This window comes from Cetorhinus maximus, chromosome 17 (genome assembly GCF_964194155.1).
Source record: "Cetorhinus maximus chromosome 17, sCetMax3.hap1.1, whole genome shotgun sequence".
NCBI lineage: Eukaryota > Metazoa > Chordata > Chondrichthyes > Lamniformes > Cetorhinidae > Cetorhinus > Cetorhinus maximus.
The window spans coordinates 29,877,210-29,895,253 of record NC_135895.1 but is presented as its reverse complement, the minus strand read 5'-3'; the positions used below and the strand labels follow the sequence as shown (position 1 = coordinate 29,895,253).

Sequence of the window (18,044 nt, the reverse complement as noted above, 5' to 3'; positions counted from 1 at the left end):
AGACTTCACTTTCAAACTGCATAAGGAAAACATACAACAGAAGTAGTCCATTTAGCTTCTCAAGCCTCTCTTGCCAATTGTTAGATACAGGTAGATCTGCTCTTCAACTTCATCTACCTGCCTTTGTTCCATATCCCTTGATGCTCATACCTAACAAAATCTATCAATCTCTGTCTTGAAAATTTAAATTGACCTAGTTTCCACAGCCTTTTGGGAAGCGAGTTCAAGATTTCCCCACCCTTTGTGTGGAAAAAGTGCTTAAAATGGCCTCATTCTAATTTGAAAATTATGCTGCCTTGTTGTCTATGCATGTGTAGATATTTCGAGATCTTCAGCAAAAAGTCCAATAGCCCACGGTGCTTTCCAAATCAGTAGCATTTTCTTTAATATGCTAATTGAATTGCAGATGCACTGATGTAAGTGAACAAGAGGACAAGGGAAAAGGATGTAAAATAAATGCTACAGATCCCTTTTATGATTCCATAACCAAATAGTTATTCTTCATGATTCTTAAGTCCTAGTCCGACAAAGGAAGTGATGCCTTCAGTCCATGTGCATGATCAAGGATGAAACTGTAAAGTGGGTATGTGGGGAAAGATGGTGTTCCCTGGCCTACATTGATCAGCAAGGAGGGCCTTGAACACAAGATATAACAGCAGTAGACTATACAGCCTGTCGAGCCTGCTCCACCATATGATACGAGCATGGCTGATCTTGAGTTTCAACTCCACTTTCCTGCCTGCTCCCCATATCCCTTGATTCCCTGAGACCTCAAAAACTTGTCTTTCCCAGCTGTAAATATGGTCAACAATGGAGTTTCCACAACCTTCTGGGGTAGAGAATTCCAAAGATTCACGACCCTTTGAGTGAAGAAATTTCTCCTCATCTCAATTCTAAATGATCAACCCCTTCTTCTGAGGCTGTTTCCCCACGTTCTGGATTTCACAGCCAGGAGAAACAATCTCTCAGTATCTACCCTTGTCAAGCCCCTTCAGAATCCTGTATGTTTCAATGAGATCACCTCTCATTCTTCTAAACTCCAGAGAACATAGGCACAATTCACTCAGCCTCACATCATCCCAGGGACCGGTTGTCTAATGACTGTCTTGAGGGGAAGGAGGAAGCAGGATGCTTCTGGGATTAAACTGACTCCCAAATATGCTTTGTGATGGGATGTTGGAATAGACTTGATCCTCTAACCTGTGTAATCAGATTCCAAAGCAGTTAGATGCAGAATATTCCAGCTGTCAGTTGATTAAGCGTCTAAACCAGTTCAGTAAAGGATTCTTAAGGGGCAGCTTGGCCTAGAATTCTTCCCAGCAATTCAAAATAACCCCGCAAATATTCTTGTAGAGTGATCCATAGGAGAATGAGTGGGAAACTCACCAAATCTTTGTGCTCATAACCTGGTTGATTTTAGCTCTTTAAACTCCCAGCTGTATTCCTATCCATGCTGGGTTTCCTAAATCTCAATCCCTGCTAATCTATACCTAATTTTCTCTGGGCATGTGTTCCTACGGGAAGACAGTGTATACACGATTAAGTAAATGAAGACTCAACTTGTGTGATTTCACAATATTTTAAGTTTGGGGACTCAAACTTGAAGGACTCCCATACATGTCAGCACCTAGCTGACCATAAATAATTTATCCAGAGCAGCAGTTATATAGATTTATGTAAACATACATACATCCTTCAACTCCTTCCTCTAATCAAACCTAAGTCACCATTCAAGGCTGCAGGTTATCCAATTCTTGAGTATTGAGAAACTGTGAAAAAAAATTACACTTTATTGGATATTCAATTACAACTTTTCCTTAAATTGCAAGTGTATTTTATTAAAGGACACTATTCAACAAGTAATTTCACTTTATTGGAAAATAAAAGTGGATTACAATCAAAGTAGGAACCTTGGATTATTAAACACACTTATTTCCATTCTCCCCTAGGCAGATTAATGTAATAACATTTCAAAACCATGTAAACTAATGAGACACTAATGTACCTAACTGGCCCTGTTCCTTACACTCTTATTTTACTACTCCCCCACTTTTCTTTGGCAGGCTCCAGGCTTTGACTTAGTGCACAGGCAGGAAACTTGTCCCCTTGCTCTTTCAATGCAACTCTAACCAGTCATTGGAAGACATAGGGTGTTAGCAGTCATTATACTACTGGATTAATAATCCAGCAACCTGGGCTAATGACCTACAGAGATGGGATCAAATCACACCAAAGCAGTTGAGAAATATAAATTTAGTTAATTAACCTGGAATAAAAAGCTAATATCAAAAATGGCCACAATGAAACTACTGGATTGATGTAAAACCCTATCTGGTTCAAAAATATCCTTTAGGGAAGGAAATTCACCATCCTTATCCCACCTTGCCTATATGTGACTTCAGACTCTCAGCATTGTGGTTAACTCCTAACTACTGTCTGAAATGGCTTAGCAAGCCACTCAGTTGCATCTCAGGGGCAATTAGGGATGGGCAATAAATGCTGACCTCGCCAGTGATGCCCACATCCTCCAAATGGAGAAATAAACAAGGGCAAGGCGTGATCCTTCCTTTTTTTTTGTATGACCAAGGACCCAGGGCCTACACTACAACAGCATAACGTGATTGGGAACTCTTCATATGTCTATGTGAACTTGTGTTTCTATTCTGCACTGTAACTCAATTACGAAAACTCCATCTTTTAGGTGGGTCTCTTCATTTTACATAGGACTAAACGCAACTAAGGAGACCCACTGGCATCTTCATGAAATGATGAAAATGAAAGTGTAAACTTTTTTCCTGACAAAATTTACCTTCTGACTGGACCTGCCATCCACAATCCCATGTACGAAACAAACACAATAATGATAATCAGTGAAATTCACAGTTGCAGTTTGTTGACCTGGCTTAACTTCTAAAATGATGAGTCCAGTTCAAGCAGCAGCGTTTTGGCATTGCAATCCAAGATAGGGATGCACAACTACACACACAAACATGGCTCAATCAAATTCTAAGATGTCAGATCTGTGTCTAGCATGGGAAAAAAGTTACTCTTGGCAATCCTTTTTGTTTTGAAAGGAAATCCACAATCACAGCATTGCAGAGTCATGTTTGTTCCTCTTAATGGTGATGTGGTGACCGCGTCCATCAATAATTAAAACTAACTTCCAACAAAATTACAGGAGGAAATTGGAAGAGCTACCAACAGAAATTTTGTCCCTTATCCATCCTCCAATAACGTTCTCATCGTCACCCTCAATCACAGAAGACATAGACATTCCTTTCCCTTTATACACTCCATCCCTAACAGCACTGTGGGTGTACCTCCACCACATGGACTGCACTGGTTCAAGAAAGCAGCTCATGACCACCTTCTCAAGAGCAATAAAAGTGCTGGCATAGCCAGTGACATCCTGTGAAAGAATTTAAAAAACCACTAATAATTGGTTGCCAATGATGAAGTTATAAAATGCTGTGCAGGAAGTAGTATATGGGCTACAAATAGCACTGTAACGTTAAATTGAGCTAACTTTTTATTCAAAGTGTAGGTGCCTTTATTTTTAATCTGAACAAAATCTGATTTTTAAAAACTTTTTTCATATTGTTGAAACATTATGCAGAAATGTTAATGATGCTTGAACAGTTTGACTTTTATTCACCCTGCTCAGTTTTTAAGTTAAAAAATTAAGAAGTTTTCTTTGAGGGGGTGAGGGAGAAGCAATGCTCGAGGATTCCAGTATTCTGCCATGCAATCCCAATGATGTAACGGAAACCTAATCATGTCTTTATATTGTAGTGTTAACTCTAGACAGAACCCTGTAGACAGTCCAATGCTTTTGGTGCAAGTCCCAGCATCAGCAAATATGAACAGTTCGAGGTGGAAGAACCTAATGATAGCAAATATTACCAAATCTGCTCAGTAGTACAACGGAGGGCAATTTGACATGAATGAGAAAAGGCACACGTTACTGAGCACCGTACAATGGAAGAGTTTCAAGAATGGCAAAGAGGTATCAATCACACTGCATGCACATTGTTTATCTTATAATGATGTATATTATGATATTCAATAATATACATCATTGAAACACACCAAAAATTGAATAATTTATTGAATGTACTGGGGGTTCTGGAAACAGTATTAAGTATCATTTGAAAAATCGCATCCTTTCATAATACAAACATAACTTCCTAAAGGAGCAGCATTAAAGCTCTCACATGACAAGAATACCTATTGCACTGTCTTGCAAAACATAAGGTTTATCAAAAAGCCCCGTCTTCATATTTTCTCCGTTGTCAAGAGCGTATTCACCACACGTCCATTACTGTTTAAAGGAGGCAATAACTCTACAGACAAGTGCAGGGATTGGGAACTATCCAACTACCAGATGTGTTCCTTACATTAATTTCAACATAAATGTACGTCTTAGAAAACTGTCCCTGATTGTATTTTAATATAAAGATCATTGAAGCCTTCAGTCCCAGTCGGCCAATCACACTAATACTGCGTCAATATGTGTCCAATAGGGATTCCATCAGCTGAAATTAACGTACCGCTAAACCTATCAGAAAGTGGATATTTGTGTACAATTTTAATTAATGATCTGGAGGTAGGTGTTGAGGGCACAATCTGCAAATTTGCAGACTGTGCCAAGATCTGTGCAAGTGTTAGGACAGTGGACAATGCTTGTCTATGTCAGGCAGACCTTGATTTGTTGAGAGATTGGGGTCATGACTGGCAAATGAAGTGTAATTTGGATAAGTGTAGTCTTATACATATGGGCAGGGGAAATATTCAATCCTGATTGATATAAAGCGTTCTTCTATAAGTAAGTGCTTCAAACTAACCTGAAGAGTAACCGCCTCCTTTCCGATGAATCCCTGAGTCAACTTATGTTTATTTATATCTTTCAGGCAAGTTCAACATACAAAATATTTTAAACAATAGACAGATGTTAAGATAAAAAATAAATATGTTTGTAACAATGTTTAAAAATATTATCCCATAACCTCCTTGTACAAAAATATTAGAGCTAACTGCAGGCTGACATAAGCTGAGCAGCAAGATCATGTTTCATCTAAAATAAAACTTTCACAGATTGAAGTTCTGCTCCATTAGGTGTGTTATGTGAGAGCAGCTCTGCATTGGATGAAATCTGTTAGACATGTATTCAGGAAGACCCATCACTGACACTCATCGCTGGAGTGGATAAGTGTCGCTGTGAAGTTTTTTTCAGCCTGTGCCTTGGCCCTCCGTTTAGCAAGCCTAGAATTGGAGGGAGGGGAAAGTCGCATGGAACACACAGTCTTGATGATGGCTTCCTGCTCCCCTTGCATCTCCTCATCCTGCTGCGAAAGCTGCCTGTTGAAGGCAATGGCTTCTGCAGCAAAATCCGTCAGGTCCTTTGTGCTGCTGTTTCTGGAGAAGGAACACGTCAAAATTTTAAATATGTCTATAAGCTGGTAAAAAAAACTGCATAATATAACCTTAAAATGCATGTAAAGCAAAGACATCATCATAAATTAAGATATTGTCCTGTTATTATTGAAGCCTAGTATTAATTTAATCATGTGATTTGATATCTGCCATTAAAAATTCACTAGGTCATCCAGAAAATTACAAGAAGCCTGTGTTTGCACATATTCAATTGTAAAAGGGCAGCCTGAGAAGATGTGAGAACCATAACAGATGCAAACTGGCTTGAAACAGGATGTGCACAAGTTCATTAATATGCTGAATGATGTCTTCCCTTGTGAATACTTGGAGGAAGTAATGAACAATATGCTTTCTCTGAGCAGAGATAAACTAAACAGAATTAATGAGTTTGATATAAATGAGATAGATCGAAGTCTTAGACAGGCTAAAAGAGGTCCCAAACAAATAAATCTCCAGTAACACATGGTTGTTTTCACAGGAGATTAAGAGAAACTGGGAAGGAGCTTTTTCAGCATTGATGATCATCATAAAGGGAAATCACTGAACACTGCACCTGTACATTAGAAACAGTCTAACATGGTGCCCATACTCATAGGCTGACAAAACAGACATCGGCAGCTACAGCGTTTCTAAGCAAGTGACCTGGGATTCAGAAACAGACTGCAAACTGGTCAAATTGGCAGGTTATGCCAAACTAGAAGGAGCAGTAAAATTGGATGAAATGACAAAATGTCAGAAATGGCAAAATCAGTTGAACAAAATATGTGAGTGAACAAATGCAAAGGACTGCACATCAGAAGGAAAAATGGGCAACACATGAATGGCATTAAAATAGTGCAAGATTAAGTTGAAAATGAAGTAACAAAGCCAATAGAAAGTACAACCATATAACCACACAGTACAGTACATGTCAGGGAAAGTCGCAATGAAACTGTATAGTACTCTGGCCAAACTACACCATGAATACCACATCTAGTTCTGGTTCCTAAGACACAGTCAAGTAATGGAAGCAGTAGGACCTGGGCTGATGTCCTCGGGGGAATATTTACTAGAGTGATCGGGGAGGGTTTAAACTAAAATGGCAGGGGGATGGGAACCTATGCAAGGAGTCAGAGGAGGGGAATCAAGGGCAAGAACAAAAGACAGAAAGGGGAATAAGAAAAGTGATAGGCAGAGAAATCAAGGGCAAGAATCAAACAAGGCCTCAGTGAAAAGTTGTGGGAACGGGACAAGTAATGTTAAAAAGACAAGCCTTAAGGCTTTGTGCCTTAATGTGAGGAGCATTTGCAATAAAGTGGATGAATTAACCGCGCAAATAGATGTAAATAGCTATGATATAGTCAGGATTACGGAGATATGGCTGCAGGATGACCAGGGATAGGAACTGAACATCCAGGGGTATTCAGTATTTAGGAAGGACAGGCAAAAAGGAAAAGGCGGTGGAGTTGCATTGCTGGTTAAAGAGGAAATTAACGCAATAATGAAGAAAGATATTAGCTCTGACGATGTGGAATCTGTATGGGTAGAGCTGAGAAACACTAAGGGGCAAAAAACGTTAGTGGGGGTTGTATATAGACCCCCAAACTGCAATGGTGATGTTGGGAGTGGCATTACAAAGGAAATTAGAGACGCATGCAATAAAGGAGCATCTGTAATTATGGGAGACTTTAATCTGCATATCGATTGGGCAAATCAAATTAGTAACAATACTGTAGAGGATGAATTCCTGGTGTGTATACGCGATGGTTTTCTGGACCAATACGTTGAGGAACCAACCAGAGAACAGGCCATCCTAGACTGGGTATTGTGTAATGAGAAAGGAATAATTGGCAATCAGTTGTGCTAGGGGATGAGCAACCATAATATGATAGAATTCTTCATCAAGATGGAGAGTGACGTCGTTGATTCTGAGACTAGGGTCCTGAATCTTAATAAAGGAAACTACGATGGTATAAGACATGAGTTGGCTCTGATGGATTGGGAAACATTACTTAAAGGGATGCCGGTGGATAGGCAATGGCAAACGTTCAAAGAAAGCATGGGTGAACTGCAACAATTGTTTATTCCTGTCTGGCGCACAAGTTAAATAGGAAAGGTGGCCAAACCATGGCTTACAAGGGAAATTAGAGTCAGTATGAGAGCCAAGGAAGAGGCATACAAATTGGCCAGAAAAAACAACAGACCTGAGGATTGGGAGCCTTTAGAGGACCAAGGGATTGATTAAGAAGGGGAAAATAGGGCACGAGAGTAAGCATGCAGGGAACATAAAAACTGACTGTAAAAGTTTCTATAGGTATGTGAAGAGAAAAAGTTTGGTGAAGACAAATGTAGGTCCCTCACAGTCTGAAAACAGGGGAATTTATAATGGAGAACAAAGAAATGGCTGACTAACTAAATGCATACTTTGGTTCTGTCTTCACAAAGGAGGACACAAATAACATACCAGAAATGTTGGGGAACACAGAGTTTAGCGAGAGAGAGGAACTGAAAGAAATCAGTATTAGTAGGGAAATGGTGTTAGAGAAATTGATGGGATTGAAGGCCAATAAATCCCCAGGGCTTGATAATCTACATCCCAGAGTACTTAAAGAAGTGGCCCCAGAAATAGTGGATGTATTGGTGGTCATCTTCTGAGATTCTATAGACTCTGGAACAGTTCCTACAGATTGGAGGGTAGCTAATATAACCTCACTATTTAAAAAGGGAGGTAGAGAGAAAACAGGGAATTATAGACCAGTCAGCCTGACGTCAGTAGTGGGGAAAATTCTAGAGTCCATTATGAAAGATTTCATTGCTGAGCACTTGGAAAACAATGGCAGAATCAGACAGAGTCAGCATGGATTTACAAAAGGGAAATCATGCTTGACAAATCTACTGGAATTTTTCGAGAATGTAACTAGTAGAGTTGATGAGGGGGAGCCAGTGGATGTGGTTTATTTGGACTTTCAGAAGGCTTTCGATAAAGTCCCACAAAAGAGATTAGCGTATAAAATTAAAGCACATGGGATTGGGGGTGGTGTATTGAGATGGATAGAAAACTGGTTGGCAGACAGGAAACAAAGAGTAGGAATAAACGGGTCTTTTTCTGAATGGCAGGCAGTGACTGGTGGGGTACCGCAGGGATCGATGCTGGGACCCCAACTATTCACAATATATATTAATGATTTAGATGAGGGAGCTAAATGTAATATCTCCAAATTTGCAGATGACACAAAGCTGGGTGGGAGGGTGAGCTGTGAGGAGGATACAGAGATGCTTCATGGTGATTTGGACAAACTGAATGAGTGGGCAAATGCATGGCCGATGCAACATAATGTGGATAAATGTGAGGTTATCCACTTTGGTAGCAAAAACAGGAAGGCAGATTATCTGAATGGCTATAAATTGAGAGAGGGGAATGTGCAATGAGGCCTGGGTGTCCTCGTACACCAGTCGTTGAAGGTAAGCATGCAGGTGCAGCAGGCGGTAAAGAAGGCAAATGGTATGTTGGCCTTCATAGCAAGAGAATTTGAGTACAGGAGCAGAGATGTCTTGCTGCAATTATACAGGGCCTTGGTGAGACCACATTTGGAATACTGTGTGCAGTTTTGGTTTTATGTGAGGAAGGACGTTCTTTCTATAGAGGGAATACAGTGAAGGTTTACCAGACTGCTTCCTGGGATGGCTGGACTGACGTATGAGGAGAGGTTGAGACGGGTAGGATTATACTTGCTGGAGTTCAGAAGAACGAGGGGGGATCTCAGAAACCATAAAATTCTAACAGAACTAGACAGGGTAGATGCAGGAAGGATGTTCCCGATGGTGGAGGAGTCCAGAACCAGGGGTCACAGTCTGAGGATGTAGGGTAGACCATTTAGGACTGAGATGAGGAGAAATTTATTCACCCAGAGAGTGGTGAGCCTGTGGAATTCGCTACCACAGAAAGTAGTTGAGGCCAAAACATTGTATGTTTTCAAGAAGGAGTTAGATATAGCTCTTGGGGCGAAAGGGATCAAAGGGTATGGGGAGAAAGCGATAGCAGGCGATTGAGTTGGATGATCAGCCATGATCATAATGAATGGCGGAGCAGGCTCGAAGAGCTGAATGGCCTACTCCTGCTCCTATTTACTATGTTTCTATACTACAAAGAACCATGAGGCCGATTGCTAGTATCCGATTAATAGGAAAGATTAGAGCTCCTTACCTTTGTAGTAGTTGTGGTGTGGGCAGACGTCTTTCTGGTGCATTCTGTAAAGAAAGAGAGAATTATCACTAGGATATATAATTTGTTTTAGTTGCAAAAAAAATTTCCCTAGGTGGCTCTGTTCTTACTTTTGTTAAAGCTAATGAAGGATAGTTCACAGAGTTATTGTGTTATTGAATTTCACATATGTATTTATTACACCTCAAAAAATAATTAAAAATGATAAAGTAGCACTTGAAATGGATGAATGCAAAAGTACGGGGGTATTTTATGGGAGAATAATTTTTATACAGATTAAACGTACCTTGGATTATTCTTGGTACACTTTAACATTGAATAATGGAGTTGTTTAACAATAAGTGTAGAGCACCCCTCTTGCTCTCTATTTCATCATAGCAACAGCAAACTTCAATCCTTCAATAAACATGAACTCGTGAAAGTTCAAACTGAAAAGTTTGGGTGGAAATGTTGCAATTGAATTGATTTTTTTAACCAGTTACAGAATAACTCAGACAGAAGAATTTACTTTGTGAGATGGATGGTTGTGTATAAAGCTATAGCACACAATGACCCACATGTGAGAGAGTCTAATGTAGAAAATGTTGTAAATGTAAATGTGAAGGCTCAGTTTTGACTATTAGTCTTTTAATTGCTTCTAAATGTGGCTGTACCAGAAATCACAAGTCAACCAATTAATGTCTGCCACATTGGGCTGAATAATACGGTAGTGGGGAGGCACGTAATATGGCCGTAAAGGGCGTGGACAGCACGTCCACCCCCCACCCCCCTCCAGAAACCATGTCAGTGTGGAACTGACATGCTCCATGCTGACCTGCCCCGCAGCCATGAAGTCCTGCAGGGCTGATTAATGAGGGCCAAGTGGGACTTGTGCCCCTCATTGGGGCAGAGATCCTGCCCTCTGGAGCTGTGGCCAATCAGATTGCCCAGAAGCTTCATCAGTCCTAACAGCGCCAGAAAGACGTCAGTGGCCACTGCCTGAATTGTTGGTGAAGAGAGGGCTCCAAGGCCTTGGATTCCTGCAGCAGATAAGTCTAGGGTCTTGGGCTGGAAGGGTTTGGGTAGGTTTGGGAGAGAGGCAGTGGTGGGGGGGCGGAGAAATAGGGTGGGTTTAAGGGAGGGAGTAGGTAGGAAGGTCATGGTTCAACCTAAGGAGGGGTGCCTGTGATCAGCAAAGGGTAGCCCCTGAAGAGTGACACTCTCCCTTCCTTTCCATGCTTTAAACATTAAAGTTTAAAACACTGGCTTCCCACTCCTGCCCCGTCACCTCCCCACACCAAACATTTTAGGGGGTGGGCGACATATTATCAGGGTCAACTGGTTTGCTAACAAGACTAATTGACCCTTAATTGTTCATTTAAGTATGGCTGGCAGGCTTCCAATTTCAATACCCGCCCGCCGTATTAATGGGTAAGCAGGAAGGTGGGGGTTGGGCACCCACTTCATTTTATGTCACCCCCACAACTGCTGCAGGAAACACGCCTGCTGGGGGCAGATAAAATTCAACCCATTATCTTTCTGGTCACAATCCAGAAATGAAATGGCAGTGCATTAAACCACTGTCAAATAATTCCATTCTAACCTACTTTAGCTATACACACTTACCCCCTGCACCCAAGGATGTTGAAGAACTTGTGCAGCACTGAGCCTATCCTTTGCATCACGCACCAACAACTTGCAAATCAAATCCTTGGCCCCATCAGAGATGTGAGCCCAGTCCTTTTCAGGGAACTCATATTTGCCTTTCTGTATGCTCTCAAACAGTATGTTCTGTAGGCAAAGAAACATTCATTATATACTAATTGGGTGTTGTACCTTTAACAGAATATACCATCAGTAAAATAAAAGCTCTTCCAATGGCTCAATTAGGGAAGACACAGTAGCTGAGTCACAAAAATCAGATCTAATTCTTGTCATTGTTATTCTCTAATCAAAGCTGAGGTACACGGCTTGGCTGTGAGACCCTGTATTGAAAATAGGATGGCAACCCTCACTGTTTAGGCACATATGTAAAAAATGACCAGTTGAACAAGGTAAAAGTAGCACTAATAGAACCATAGACCTACCCAGGTATGGTTGCATGGTGGGTATATTAGTGGACTAATAATTTAGACACTAATAATCTGGAACATGGAATTCAAATCCCAACCATGACAGCTGGGGAAAAAATCTTGAATAAAAAGCTAGTATCAGTAATGGTGACCATGGAGCTACATGATTGTCATTAAAAACCCAACTGGTTCACTAATGCCCTTTGGGGAAAGAAATCTGCTGCCCTTACTCGAGCCAACCTATATGTGACGCCAGGTTCTTGGCAATGTAGTTCACTCTTAACTTCCCTCCTGAAATGGCCTAGTAACCACACACTTGCATCAAAAACTGTTATGAGAAACTCCAGCAGTTCAAGAGTATGGCTCACCACCTTCTCAACGGCAATTAAGGATGGGCAATAAATGCTGGCCTAGCCAGCAACACCTACATCCCATGACTGAATAAATATGAAAAATACATTCAAGAGAAAGGAGAAAAATTTACATAAAAAAATACTTGCTTGGTAGCATTAGATCAAGTACAATGTTGTGAAACATCTAATATTCATTGGATAAGAAATGTTACCAGTCATAATGGTGCAGCAATAAAAACTGCCTAGTGCTTTTAACTAAAAGCACGGTTTATTTTAGCAGTGCTCTTTTGAGGTGGATTATAGTTCTAGGCCCTTTTTGGTACCGTCCTGGATCAGGCGTACTTCTCAGATGTTCACTCGCAACTTAAGGTTAAGGAAGCCAAATCCTAAAGACAACGAATGGATCTGAAGGTCCGGTCTAACTCTCTCCAAAGGGAAAGAATGAGCTGAGAATATTATCATTCTCCTTTTTAACAAGTTTCAGCCAGATTATAATATCCTGGATATTGCAAGGGTCGTTCACGAGTTAAAGATACATAAGGCTACATGAAGTAATATTAATTCTCAACTATATAGAAGTTTATTAAAGAGCCAAGCATGTTGGTGAGGTAGTCAATCGCAGCATTAATAGTACTAGAAAAATATAGAAAATACAACCTTATTTTTAGTTGAGAATCCAATTTTTAAATGCAAATATTGTTACAGTAAAATATTTTAGTAGTATACCCAATTATTAAAATAACATTTACCTTAAATCCCAGAGTTAGTAGAAGACTATAGAGCTGGTGAAATGGCTCTGACCCAACATAAGGGGAAGATCATCTAATAGCCATACCTTTACCTTGAGAGATGCTCAAGCAATTTAAGTGAATCTAAAAACTCAATTTGTGCTTCCGGTATTTATACTGCTTCTCATGGTTGCATGATTAATTTCTTACGTATGGTGGTTATAGCCCAATTCTAAGTAAGTGCGTCCCCCTTTAGTTCCCAAATAAGGTCGGACTGTAACTCTCATGGAGCATGGAGTTGCAATCAGAGTCAGATTGCCACTCCACTCCTAGTTACTTGCACTGAAATGAAGCCGCTCTGTTCTTGTCCGACCTTCCGAATCAGGCTGAGCTTGTAAGGTGCAGCGCAGTGGGTTTCCGAGGCCTTGTGTCGAGGGTAGCTGAGTCAAAGGTAAGGAAGCCATGCACCCTTCTTCACAGCTCTAGCTGCCGTAAAGCAGATAAGCAGGTTCAGTCACTTCGTGAAGCCAGGGAGAAGGCAAGTTTGTAAGGTAAGTGGTTAAGGTGGGGAGGGGCGGGAAGTGGTCGGGTGGTCAGTGTGGGGTGGTGACAGGGGCCAGGAAGTGGATAGTACTATAGCTAGTTGGAAGTGGTTTTAATTCTTCTAACTTTATCTGGGTAACTATTGCTATAAGACAGTCTGAACCATCTGAAGTTTGCAATTTAGATTTCAGTATCGGATGATTCTATTGCAGGGCAATTGCCCAACTAAAGTTTGAACCTCCTGGGAAAATGCTGTGAAATCCTTATGTGGAGACCTCCGGGGCAAGGTTCCCCAGCACATCTTTTGGGTAGCCCCAGATACAAAGCCCCAGGGAGCGAAAGTTATGGGTCATTGTATAACTGCTAATTTCCAAGTAGTGTTCGTCCCCCTTTGATTTCTAAGAAAGCTAGTGTAGCCGCAAGCAGCAGGTGCTTGTGATGGTCAATTTTCATGATTCATCTCACTGTGTTTCAAGATTAGGGAGTTGGTTATAATTCAGTTTGGACTTGGTCAGGTTGGTGAAAACTTGTTAAAAGTAAAATATTGCAAATGCTGGTAATCTGAAACAAAAACAGAAAATGTTGGGAAAACTCAGCAGGTCTAGCAGCATCTGTGGAGAGAGAAACAGAGTTAACGTTTCGAGTCCGCAGAGTTATTCCAGCATTTTCTGTTTTTGGTCAAAAATTGTGTTGACTGTGGTTTAGGGCTATTAGCATAAAACCATCTTTAGCAGTGAAACCATCTAATCAGGAGTTACCCTTATGGTTTTAAGATGAGGTAAGCTTTTTCACTCAGGGGCCCATGATTATTCAGCATTAGAGAGAGGAACTTTTTTAACCTTTTAGGAAAATTAACCCTTTTGTAAGTTTTTAAGCCCGCTTTCCTAGGAAAATAGCTCTTTTAATCTTATAACCCTTCATTATAGCCAGATTCCTACACACTGACAGATAAAACATTCACATTTTCCTTCAGTCATATCATTCCCCTCTCACTGAACAATGTTTTATTTACTTATTCCATCAGGTCATACTGATATTACTACTCTATTTATCCTACATTACACTATCACTGGACACTGCAAATCATATTTACAAAATGAAAGTACATTTGTCAGTTAAATAATGGGAATCCTGAGAAATGGAAACCCAATAAGAACTTTTTAAACTCCATGAATTTGATAAGGTTTATTATTTCTTCACAAATATCCCTTTTTAAAAATCTTTAACCTGATCAAACATTTCTCAATCCAATAGCAAACAGATGATCTGATTACAGGTCTTTGAAACTCTTATAAGAGCCACACAAAAGCTTTTGCAAATTAACTCTGTCCTTTCTGCTATGCAGTTTGAGGCTTGGACATCCAACAGGACCATTCGTCTCTCACGGGTGCTCAACTCAGCTCCTTTGTAATTTTTTTTACTTTTTCAAGAATGTTACTATTGTTGCAGTGTTTTTCTTTACTGGACTTTTAAAATATATTTTCTCTTTGGATTTTTTTTTAGGGTCTTTTTGTTTTGTTTATTCTTTGTTTGAATGGCAATGTTCTTTAAAAATGTCCACTTATGCAGGAAAGAACATGTCAGGAAAGACAGCATGCATTGAGAAGTTGAAGAAAGGTGACCATAAAACCATAGGTGACCAAATCAATGAAAATGGAAGAAGCAAATTAATGAACTCACAGTAAGAAATATTTTGCAATTCTACACAAGCTCTGTGGAAAGATCACTGGATCAAAACTACTGAAGAACATAGAGAGAAAGATAGTGTATGTCAGGGAACCTATTGTGAACTTCCCAGCAATGGTATTGTTCAAAGGATGACTCATATCATGAGAAGAAAGGGGACACTACAGCACTAGCCAAGTTACAAAGAATTTAGAGAGAAAAATAGCATTGAAAGTGGTAATACAGGCAATGAAATTGGAGGAAAGAAAAAGTCTCAAGAGAGCATAGAATTGGTCTTTAAGTAGCTAAAAATGAGGAGACTGAAGAGATTGAAATATCCAATCAGAATGTAACTCAGTTTTGGACATTGGCAGTAATACCAGTTTCCAAGGAAACAAATAGCAATAATGTGCGGCATTAATCTGATTAGTGATTGAGAAGTTATTTAGTGGAATACAGTGACACCTGTACCAGTAAACCCGACTGAGAACATCCATGTCAAATAGAGCATCATATTTCTGCAGCTCTGACATCCTCCACTTTAATAAACACAGAATTTACCAAATAATTTTTTTTTTCACAAATAAAGCATCATTTCCCTTTGATAAATCATCACTTGCAGATATGTTATTCTGCCTTACCCGACAGGCCATACAGGCCTCTCCTCTGTCCCAGCCACAGTCTGTTCCACAATTCCCCACAAAAGGTGGATTGCCACTCAGCATGATGTAAAGAATTACCCCAAGGCTCCACAAGTCACAACGCTTATCATAAAATGATGCATCCTCTGTGAACGTCTCTACCACTTCAGGAGCCATGTACTCCGCAGAACCACACTGAGAATATCAATGCAATTATTAGAAATTAAAACCCAAAATAGTCAGCATTAATTTCGAACCCAGCTCACAAATTAAGACTGAGTTTGAGCATGCCATTAATCTAGTATTTTGGGGGTTTGGAGCTGGAGGTAGAAACTCTGCCTTGCCCCATAAATAACTTTCCTTCAATACACCCATCATATAGATTGTGATGATTACATTTTATACAGTTTAGTATTTTACAATAAATCTAGTAAACTAAATTTATGTAACTAAAAACATGGGATAAAAAACGAAACATACCATATTCAAGTTGTCAACAACATAATCCCTGCCTACAGATGGAAAGTGTGAATTAATCATGCATGAGTGACCACCACAGACCTGTCAGCATGAATTTTACAAGGGTCTACCAAACATTGTTGCACTTCAGTTTTTGTAGCAATTTTTCCACTGCAAGCCCTTGGCAAAGAACATAATACTAAAATAGCTGGAAATAAAGCTAATGGACGGGATGTTCCAGGACAGACTTCTGGCTGCTCTCTAAGTTTTCTGGTCCCGCCTGTGGTGGTTCCCACTGCGGGCTGGACCGGAAAATCCTGGCCAATGTCCTGGATTTTGAGGTTAGCTGTGAAAGATAGTGCTAGTTGTTCATTACATATACACTTGCCCACAGACTTTCTATGGGTTTTTGCAGTGGAAGTTGTGGTTATTAGAAATCCAAATCAGTGTGGTGTCTTCCACAGGGGATCTAAAACCAGTGTGAAAAGGGCAAGCGTGGAGTGACTCCTTAGCCAGGTTGAAGAATCCTTCCTGAGACATGTAGAGTGTGAATCAGGAATTGTAGATCTGAATAGTTTATTCAAAGTCAAACCATGTACAGAAAGTGAAAGAAAGGAAAGAGTGAAGGGATTAAGAGAGAGAGATAAGAAACAGAGAGAAAAGTGGTTTCTTGAAAAAATCTCCAACAATAATTAAGATTTGAAGGAATGAGAATACTCATTTGTAAAAGTTAATGATCAGTGCCAGAGTGGTTGTTTGGCAATAATTGAAACTTAGCATTCAATTAACATTTACTCTCACTTGAATGGACAAGCTCTAACTTTTTCTAGCAAGTACTGTAATTTAATGCTGCTCCACATGTTTTAATGCTGAGTCATTTGGCGAGATGCCATAATAGCAAATATTCTGGAGCAGCAAGGCAACTCAGAAGGCAACTTCCTGATTTCTGCATTTAACTGTACAGGTGGGCTTGCCAGAAGGTGCTGTCCGAGTTATTCTTTGATAAAGTGAGTGCCAACAGCCTCACCATTAGTTTCATCACAAAATCTGGGCCAATGTCTGATTCTGACAGTCTATACAGTGACATTTTCTATCTAACGATGGACTCATTATTCTTGAGCACTGAACAACCCATCAAAAATAATTACATACATATTTTATAGAGTTGTCCAGGTTTAAAGGTGAGACAAACATCAAAGCCCAGATTTTCTTCACAACGAAGAGGCTCTGGGCCTTCTGCCCAGCCACCTTCACCACCCGGCAGCCTCTGCACTCATTCGAGGGGTGGTAGGCCCAATTTCTAATTCAGTCCACTCACCCCCCAACATCAAAAATAGAACTGTGGGCAGCTATTTTTAAAGGTCGAACATACAGAGCCAGGAATTCTCCCAACTATGCGCCCCGAACCAGGGGCAAAAATCTGGGCCCAAGAATTTTTGCAAGAAAATATTTCAAGCAAGGTCTACTTATATAGCAATTAGGCAATTCACAGATAGGGATATAGAAAACATATCATTATTATCTTTGAAAACTCAAGAAATTTACTACACTGAATGCCAGAAATAATTGCAGTAATTTTGTTCAGGAAATGTACTACAGATTAAAAACAGAAGCTGCAATCACATTTACTTACCGGAGTCATCAGCTCAGGAGTTGATATAGGAGTACATGCACTGCTCAACTTCACTCCACTACCAAGGTCAAAGTCACAAATCTTCACCGGGGATATCTAGGAATGGGAGTGTGGAGAGACAGAGGGAGGTGGGGTTCAGACAGAGAGAGGTTGTGGGCGGGGTGGGGGGGAGAGGGAGGCAGGGAGAGGGCGGGGGGGAGGGCAGAAGAGAGAGAGGGCGGGGGGGAGGGCAGAAGAGAGAGAGGGCGGGGGGGAGGGCAGAAGAGAGAGAGGGCGGGGGGGAGGGCAGAAGAGAGAGAGGGCGGGGGGGAGGGCAGAAGAGAGAGAGGGCGGGGGG

At 40.5% G+C, this 18,044-nt stretch overlaps 1 protein-coding gene across 9 annotated transcripts in view; it reads right to left on the bottom strand.

Moving 5' to 3' along the window:
• Nucleotides 1-4,874: 4,874 nt before the first annotated feature.
• Nucleotides 4,875-18,044, bottom strand: part of LOC144692276 (MAP kinase-interacting serine/threonine-protein kinase 1-like) — an 86,730-nt gene continuing 73,560 nt past the window's right edge. For all 9 annotated transcript variants that reach the window (XM_078560900.1, XM_078560905.1, XM_078560903.1 and 6 more), the window contains 5 exons: nucleotides 17,708-17,803; nucleotides 15,616-15,810; nucleotides 11,240-11,404; nucleotides 9,617-9,660; nucleotides 4,875-5,415 (listed from right to left, as the gene is read on the bottom strand). In XM_078560900.1, the coding sequence (XP_078417026.1) occupies nucleotides 5,181-5,415; nucleotides 9,617-9,660; nucleotides 11,240-11,404; nucleotides 15,616-15,810; nucleotides 17,708-17,803 (735 nt within the window). In that variant the 3' untranslated portion in view covers nucleotides 4,875-5,180. The remainder of the gene's footprint in view (nucleotides 5,416-9,616; nucleotides 9,661-11,239; nucleotides 11,405-15,615; nucleotides 15,811-17,707; nucleotides 17,804-18,044) is intronic.